At 51.3% G+C, this 8,822-nt stretch overlaps 1 protein-coding gene across 1 annotated transcript; it reads left to right on the forward strand.

Moving 5' to 3' along the window:
• Positions 1–6,509: 6,509 nt before the first annotated feature.
• BO72DRAFT_133598 (putative bZIP transcription factor) lies at positions 6,510–8,822 on the forward strand. The gene is made up of 2 exons (XM_040939119.1): positions 6,510–7,487; positions 7,537–8,822. Exons 1-2 carry the CDS (start codon positions 6,676–6,678, stop codon positions 8,639–8,641), a joined length of 1,917 nt encoding a protein of 638 aa, XP_040800405.1. The 5' UTR covers positions 6,510–6,675; the 3' UTR covers positions 8,642–8,822.

Here is an 8,822-nt window from a genome sequence, read left to right on the forward strand (position 1 = left end):
GGGTTTTTCCTCTGTGCGTTGTCGGATTGTGATTTGTCTTTGGTGGGGAGGGGAGTGGCACACGAGGTGGGGAGAGAGGGCGAATCTGGCATCAGTCCTTCTTACTGTGTGGTATGGTTGTGGTGTTGCAGAAGATGATCTCGGGGACTTTTTTTCGGTGGTAAGTGCGTGCATATATGTATGCATTGCAGCAACGGCAACCGGGTGAGCAGGAGAGCTAGTTTGTGCATGGCGATAGAGGGGAGAGGAGCTGTTGATCGCCCCCTCCCCGCCCCCTTCTTCTCTTCTAGGCACTGTGCATAGCTAGCCCTTCACGCGATTATCGCGAGAAGCGACGGGATACATACCGTAGGTACGGATGGGATCAGGGTTAGGTAAGCATTCTAGAAGATCACTCATTCGAGCTTTGTGCAGGGCTTGCAGCGAATCGGTCAAGCTCTGTGTCAGTTTAGAGCAGCAAATCATGTACTATACCGTAGTCGTCGATGCAGACAAGAGCCTTGCTTCGATCTTGACCTTCGTACGAAGGTTCGCGATATTGATATCTGATAGCCGACGGTTTGATAAACCCGAAGAACAAGGCATCGAATCAAACTGACCCCTCGAATTCGAATTCCCTATCCTTTCGATTCTCGAGGCACCTTAGCAATCCTTAGTTGGTTTGGGGAACTTGCAAGCTCCCGTAGCCGGTTGTAGCTGTCCACCACCACGATGTACCCTACACAACGCTTGTCAGACCCATAACAACCAACAACCTTCCACATATCTGTCTACTAGGTACCTATCACGAGCCTCTCTTTCTCCCCGCGGGACTACTGGATGGACTTGACCTGAAACACCAACTCATCATCCCCCATACTCGCAGCCGTTGGAAACGGATGGGAACCTTGTGCCTTGCTTTTCGTTAGTGAGTGCATACTGCGTTAGTCGGGTGGTAGTTACACTATCTGATCGGTACGTACAGTATGTGGACTAGACGATTTCATCCTAGTAGAGGGTGGTAGGAGGTATGTCGCGCGTTGTTTGCTGGCTTCTAGTTGCTGGCAAGGGTATGTTTGGCGCTTGGTTTTTGGGGTTTGTGGTCTGTATGTGTGTATGTACCCCATCTTTGACAGGATGTGGGATGGGACTTGTTACTTGGGTTTGCAGGGGATGTTTTATCATGGGAGATGGAAGGTTATGGGCTTTACTGACAGCATAGTACTATGGCTCACCTCGTGGTGAAGATACAGTATAGAGGGTATGCTAGGGTAAACTAGAGCTATGATAAGAGGTGGTGTAGGAGGATGGAAGCTGGCTAGCTACCGGCTGATATTCGCAAGTCGGATATGGTATCACTTGCCCTGGATCTGAGCTGCGATGCATGTGGATGTACGTTTGGATGTATGTTTGGATGTAGTGTAAGTGTGGTGTGTATGCATGTACTGCACGTGTGTTGTGCTGCACTTTAGGAAAGGGACCGGGTATCGCGGTACAATATCTTGTGAATTGATAGTAGTGCCTGGGAACATGGCGTTCTCTTTCCTCGGAATGCTGTTGGTTGGCGATAGACAATGCTGTGAGGATTGATGCTGTGCGGGGGTGGACTATAAGGCTGTATGACTATTGGTAGTCAGTGAGTTGTTACTTAGTGATTTGGTGCTTCGACGTAGGTACTAGTTCTATTACTATTGATGAAAGAGCAGATAGGGTATTCTATGCTATGCTCTTGCTGTTGACAATGATATCCCTGCTCCCTTCCAAGGTATCAATCCTATCGCCACAAAATGCAGCATTCGCACCTACGCAACAACAGTACAGTACTAACAACCCAAACACCCACAAAATCAGCCTTACCACATTTCCCCAGTGCCAAACACCATCAACTTAGCCTCCTCGTGTTTCAGATCCTGTCCCCTCGAGATCCTACAGCATAAGATCAGGGCCACGAGAAAGAAACAACAAAGCACAGCATAACCCCACCATATCAAAAAGAACTACAGCGCAACCCCATCCCTCTATCCAAGCACAAACCACACCACACCACACACAAGCTGCACCTTTACTCCTACCCCCTAACTGCCCACGAACCAAGAATGAACAGGGATAGCATGCCAAATGCACGACATAAGTCCTACGGTCTTGCAACCGAGCCCGCATGTAGGTTTAGCCTTTCCTGCCATTCTCGTGCAGCATCCATTTCAACCCAAAAGCTACCTAGGCTTGCTCCCAGACAGCAGCAATCTCGCCTCACTCGTGGCTCTTTCCCGGTGCCAGACCAAGGTCCAGATTGGTGGTCGGTGCCACTGCACTGCTTTTTTTTTTTCGGAAGGGAGAGTTGGGATTCCGGTTGGCGATCCGAGCGGAGTGAGCTTGGTTAGTTATGGTATGGGTGCGGGTATTCTGTAGGGTAATAGTGGATGTAGGCTGTTAGGGGAGGGGAAGGGGGAAGGGTACGGAGTACTAGGTAAGTGATGTGATGAGGTGAGTGAGTGTTCCCCGCATGAGATGGGGTTGGAGGAAAGCACTGATGCCTTACTTGTGCTTTTTTTTGGTATGTACAAGGACTGCAGTGTGGTTAATGGTGGTAGATGGTGAGGTACATACAATACTAGGTAGCGAGGTTAATTTGCTGGGTTTGGGGCGCAGGGTCACGGTCCGACACCGTAGGTTTGGGTCGGTGATTTGGGGCTTGGGGCTGAGGGGTTGAGGTCTTGGGTTGTTTGGGTGGTTTGGTTTATTCTTAGCAGTTACGGAGTTGTTAGGCATGGTGTTGACAACTTGAGGTGGAGGTTGTTGGGGTTCTGGGGCTTGGGTAGAGAGTGATGCTTCTGGAGTTCCTCGTACGTTAGGAGATTTGATGCACTGGAAGGTACTGTTCCAAGGAACGGATCCTAATGACATAATCACTCTCTACTAACTTAACTAACTAATGGGTAGATGAGGTAACTCCCGATTACCTAGTACCTCGCGATAGACAATGCAGATGACGAGTGCGATTAAGCTCACTCAACCCCCATCGTCTCGTGGTATCCCCCCCTCCTTGTGCGTATACCTAAAGAGGATACCCCAAGCATACAGGCTCAGTAGCTTCCACCGCTCAGCTCGGTTATCGCTCGCTGCGGTTGACCCGGATTTCGTATCCTCGATCCTGACTCGGCGTCATTCTTCCTCTTAGATTCTGGTTCTGTGATGTATACTGTACTGTAGACCTGACTCCGCATCAGGTCTGCATCTTGCAGTTGCATTCTGGTGTGATGCACCGGGCGTGTCGGTAACCGGAGCGGGCAGTTGCAATAACCCACGCTAAGCCGTACCGAGACCAAGATGGGATGGTCTGGGCTGGATCACTGGATCTCAATAAACGGGCCGGCCCTAACGGTACCAGAGATGGATCATTGTTTACATACTCTACTTTAGTCCACAGTAAAAACAACAAATCACTATGTAATGGGAAGAACGGCTAACTACAAAACCACAGGTAAAATATCGTCATCGGGAAATCTAGCCTACGACTAGGCCGTTTCTCATTCTCAATGTCACACCGGCCCCGAATCCATTGGCTTCGACTCAACCGAGCAACGGACTCAACTCGTCCTGATTTACCCGTATTGTATGACAACACCCCGTCCCGTCCCTCTGTCCATCTGATCCTCTCCCCCTCCCTCTCTCTGCTGCTCCTCGCACCAGACTTGGGTGTGTATCCCTTCGCACTGTCTGATTAAGTACGATGCCTGTTCCCGGAAAATAAAGCAGAACTCATCATGTCCCTCCCCAGGAAGCGATCATGGGACGATTAGGAGGGGGTGAGGAAATGGGATGCACCTTGACTGAGAAACGCGCACAGACGATCACTCGTTCGGGCAGCATCGAGGCTACCAGTACCGAGTAACGACCGGTGGGCTACGACCAACCCACGGGCCACGGGCCACGGCCCCTCTATCCACAGTCCACAATGCGCACCGTTGCTCTGCTAACGTAACCCACCATCCCCCCTCCCCCCCTCCCATCCCTCGGTTCAGGTACAGTGCCTACTGGGAAACTGGAACCAGTGATACAGTTCACCTCCCGAGTCATTTGCTCAGCCAGGTACCAATCGTTCGGCCGCAGATGTGATGAGAAACCGTTTGAAGGAAAACATCACGAACACCCAGAAGTTTAGCCCTGCCGCGCGGGTTTTGTCGGGCTGCGACGTTTACCGTATAGTGTAGGTAGGTACTAGGGTACTAGGTAGGTAAGTTAGAGGGGTCAGTTTGAGCCGTTAATCGATAGGCTATCGACAACCGATGGGAACTGGCAGCCCCACCTTTCCCTCCTCCATCCATGGGATCTATCGCTATCATCCATCAGAAATCCTATCGCTTCTTGCCTTCAGATACCAACCACCACTGCTTTTTTTTTTCTCCCGTTCGGCAACGGGAACGTGATACTCCGGGCTTCAGCGAAGGATGGTGTATCTTGCTTCCAATTTATGTGATTGACTGACTGACTGATGGCATACGAAAAAGGCAGCGAGGGCTACTGGGTTAGGTCTTCCATCGCAGTTGGAATTAGACGGAGGGAGGGGTGGAATGACCGACACCGACGGCAGTCAGTCCTACCGCCCTTCCACTTTCAACCAACCTTGGATTAGGTTAGCTTTGCGGCTTAGGGTTGACCTTCCTTTTGAGGTCCAGGTAATCTGACCTCTCTAGCTTCGCTCGTTCTGCCTGCGAAAAGCCAAACCTGCACGATACTGATGTGATGTGCATCGCATTTGAAGAGCTTATTACGCTCTCTCCTATGTTATGTATTGTACCGTGCTGGAGTATGTGCAGTCCCTACCCAAGCGAAGCCATAGTAGATCTAGTGTATGCCCTGTGTGCACAGTGCACTGCACAGTGCACTGTGCACCCGGAGTCGACCGACCGAGTAAGTAGTCTACTCCGTCCGCATGGACCAAGAAGAAACCAAAAGTACGAACCCCAGCCAGAAAGGCTAGAGGGCGATCGGGGCCGAAACGAACGAAAGGACCGTGTGAGCGAAGGAAGGGCCTGTGAGGAAGATCACGGGCCAACTTCTTTTTCCTTTCCGTCTGTTGATCAGAGGGAAGCAGTAGCAGCAGCAGCACGATGAATAATTTAAATTAGATACTAACTAACTACGGAGTAGAGTATATACCAACGTATGTACATAGGCTTCTATGTATACATGTATATATGTGGTATGTCAGTAAGTTTTTTCGCAGGCAAGCAAGCGCCGCGCCCATGAGGTAGGTAGATAGATACCTAGTCATGGAGCACGAGAAGCGTCATGATTGTTATACGTTCGTAAAAAGAGACATTGATTATTCATGTTCTTACATTTTCGTCTCTCTCTCTTTTGTCTTGAGTCGTTCTTTTATTTTTTTCCCCTGCCAGTTCCGCTGCACGTCTGCCCAACGAAGCATCCAATGATGGCGGCTCGTTAATCTCGGGAACAGTCAGAAATCCTCGCCTCGTCTTTTGACTTTTCCGCTGACCGCCGGATGGGCTTCTTCGTTTAGGCTTGGGCTTGAGGGAGAAGAATGAAGTAGGAACTAACTAAGGAGTTCATGGTTTGGCGTGCCGATGGGTCTGGCTAAGTCCATTGAAGCTAAAGGTGGGATTGATGGAGTCCCCTTAGAAGAAGAGTGGAAGCTGTGGGTTTGGTTTGAGATCCATATTCCATAGGATTGTTGGTACAATTTGGTAGTATACTATCAGGTATAGAGTGTAGCAGTATAGTGGGCTTCCTGTTTGGGAAGTGTCATTGTTTTCATTCTTCCTGTTGTTGGTTGGTTGGATTATTTCTCTCTCTATCTCGATCTTTATTTTTATTCTTTTTCTTTTACTATGTAGAGTCTACTCGATCTCACAGTAGGTTCAGTAGGCATCCTGTGGGGATTTGGGTCAGCATCGATTCTCCTGGGGATTAAAAAAAAATCTCGCAATTAACCAGAATTATGTTTTTTGGAATTTAATCGCCTTTGTTTTGGATTTGGGAGTCTAATTCTAATTTAGTACGATTTGGATGCTTTCCCATTCTCTTGGTAGACAGACAGACAGACATTGTTCAGGGACCAACTTCAGGTTCCTATCTCTCAAAGAGAGATCCTGACTGACTACAAGATCGAATCGATACTTGCAAGTTAAGTATATGTATGGACTCGTTCCCCTCCCGCTTGTCACTTGCTCTCTTCCCCTTTCATCAACATCATCAATATCAACACCCACAACAACCACTACACGATTCCAACAGAAATTGATATACTTCCTCCTTCCTCGCCCTCTTCCCTGCCTCCACTTTTGCCTCCTTCGCGCCTGCAACCACCAATCCTCTTCCTCCGTTACTCGCGCATTCTAAATACTCCCCTTTCCTCCTCCCCTCGTCGAGACCATTTGAGACATCTTTTCTTCTCATCGTCTCGCTCTTGTCTTACTTCTTACCTCTTACTTCTTAGTTCTATCCTCATTATCTCTCTTGAACGATCATCGTTGCCTTTTGATCGCCCACCAGCCTCCATCGCCAACCCCGCACCTCATTTTCGACCTGTTTATTTTTTACACACCGCCTCTTGCCCAGTCGGTTCTATTACCACGACTGCTTCTCTTTGGGCCACGACCAACGCCTTCTTCTTCTTCTTCCTCTTCTTCCCCCGTTTCTTCTCCCTCCATCACACTCACATTATCTACCATCATGGCCAGATATTCCCAACCGTCATCATTTGACTTCTATCAACAATCCCCTACTACCTTGGATGCCAAACCTGCATTTCCCGAAGAGGATGAGATGAGTGTATTAGACGACAAGATCCTGGACTCTACTTCCCCCGATATGGCTTCCTCAGCTGCCGACCACCGCAGACCCTCATATGATCATGCACCCGATGCATACACGCATCGAGATTCCGTCTGGTCCGACTTCTCCCATTCTGTCTCTAGCAATCAGTCCCGCCACAACTCTCAAGTCGGCCACCCGTTCTTTGATTCCGCCCCCAATCCTTTCATGCGCGTCGACGGCGCTCATCCGTCCGCAGCATACGCTCAGCAGGCCTCGTGGTCCCTGTCCAAGGACTCGGGCGCATGCACTCCCACCGCCATGTACGAGCACTTCCCTTCCGAGCTCGACCACAGCGCCTCCGCTCCGTTCGCAGGCGGCGCCGTCGGTCCAGTCAGCACCATCAACATCCCCTCCATGTCTTACCGACCCGGCATGGCCTTCGCCCACCCGGCCGCCGTGGCTATGTCGCCGCAATCGAGTCAGGGTTGGATGCCTGCCGCCACCGACATGGCCGATGCCGTGGCCCGTCCAACCAAGAGTCCCACCTACCGCAACAGCTCCCCGTTGAGCATGCGCCGGGACGGCATCCGCAAGAAGAATGCCCGCTTCGAGATCCCTGCAGAGCGGACGCTGAGCAACATTGACCAGCTCATCAGTCAATCGACCAATGAGGAGGAGATCAAGGAATTGAAGCAGCAGAAGCGACTACTGCGAAACCGCCAGGCAGCGTAAGTGCCCCTCCTCCCACGCGCAATGACATCACTAACCACACTTTAGACTGGACTCCCGCCAGCGCAAGAAGCTGCACACGGAAAAGCTGGAAGAGGAGAAGAAGCAGTTCACGCAGATCATCAGCGATCTCGAAGAGGAGCTGCAGAACATGCGCCTCCGAGAGGCGGAGCTCCTTCGTGAGAAGAGCGAATGGATGGCCGCCCAGCAGGAGATCACCCAGTACATCAACACGATGCACATGGAGAAGGACGAGCTGATCCGCGTGCACACCCTCGAGACCGCTGAGCTTCGTAAGAAGAACAACATTCTCAAGGAGACCGTGGAGAAACTCGAGCGTCACGCCAGACCATCGGCCCCCTCGAATCTGCCCTCGGAGTTCTCTGACTTTGAGAACTTGACGATGGATAGCAGCCCTTGGGAGGACTTCACGATGGTCAACAGTCTCTCTCTGGATGCCGAGGCAGTTGCCGCCTCGTCTGCCCAAACCACTTCGATGGTTGTCGCATCGAACGAGAAGGATAAGGCGAACAGCGACTACCCATTCAGCTGGAATGCGTTCTACATGTGCCTGCTGTTCGGCGCGTTCGTGGCATCGAACGGCTCCTCGCTTTCTGCTCGCTCCATGCCGCAGCTCTCGGAGGAGTACCGCGCGGAATCAGCCAACGTGCTGAAGGCCGTATTGTCGTCGTCTCCTCCCGAGCTCGCCCAGCCGATGGGTCAGGCCGCTGTCGCTCCCTCGGCTGCTGGCGTTATGCCTAGCACCATCACTGGCGCCCAGATGGCCCAGATGACTGGCACTGCGGTGCCGTCCAACCTTGATGAGCTCCACAGCACCCTGGTCATGCCCTCCAAGCAGCAGGAGCACGAGCAGGTCTTTGCTCTCAATGCGGACCAGTACAACTCTTTGACTACTTACGACGATGCTGGTGTTGAGTACAAGCAACAGCAGCCATCGAACCTTCAACAAGCTCTGGCTGCCATGAGAGGCAGTGTTCAGAGCAAGATGTCGACGAAGGCCACCTCCGACGTCTACTCACGATCTCTAATGTGGGACCGGGTCCCTGAAAAGGTGATCCGGGACTTCCGCCGCATGGTCCAAGACTGTGGTGTCTCTACGGTCAAGGAAGAAGACGCCAATTTTGGTCACTAGTAGAATTTTTGATCCTGGGTTGGTGGCTCGCCATCGAACCCACCCCACCCACCTCCGCTTCTCCTCCATTTGCCTGCGTTTCTTCTCTGCGTCCACCACAGACATCTTAAGCGGCCTGATTGAGTTCCGTTGCCTTCATCCTTTCGCCTTCTGCAACCTTGAGTCTTCTGGGAAGACCAAC

The sequence above is a fragment of the Aspergillus fijiensis genome (genome assembly GCF_003184825.1).
Source record: "Aspergillus fijiensis CBS 313.89 unplaced genomic scaffold BO72scaffold_29, whole genome shotgun sequence".
Classification (NCBI taxonomy): domain Eukaryota; kingdom Fungi; phylum Ascomycota; class Eurotiomycetes; order Eurotiales; family Aspergillaceae; genus Aspergillus; species Aspergillus fijiensis.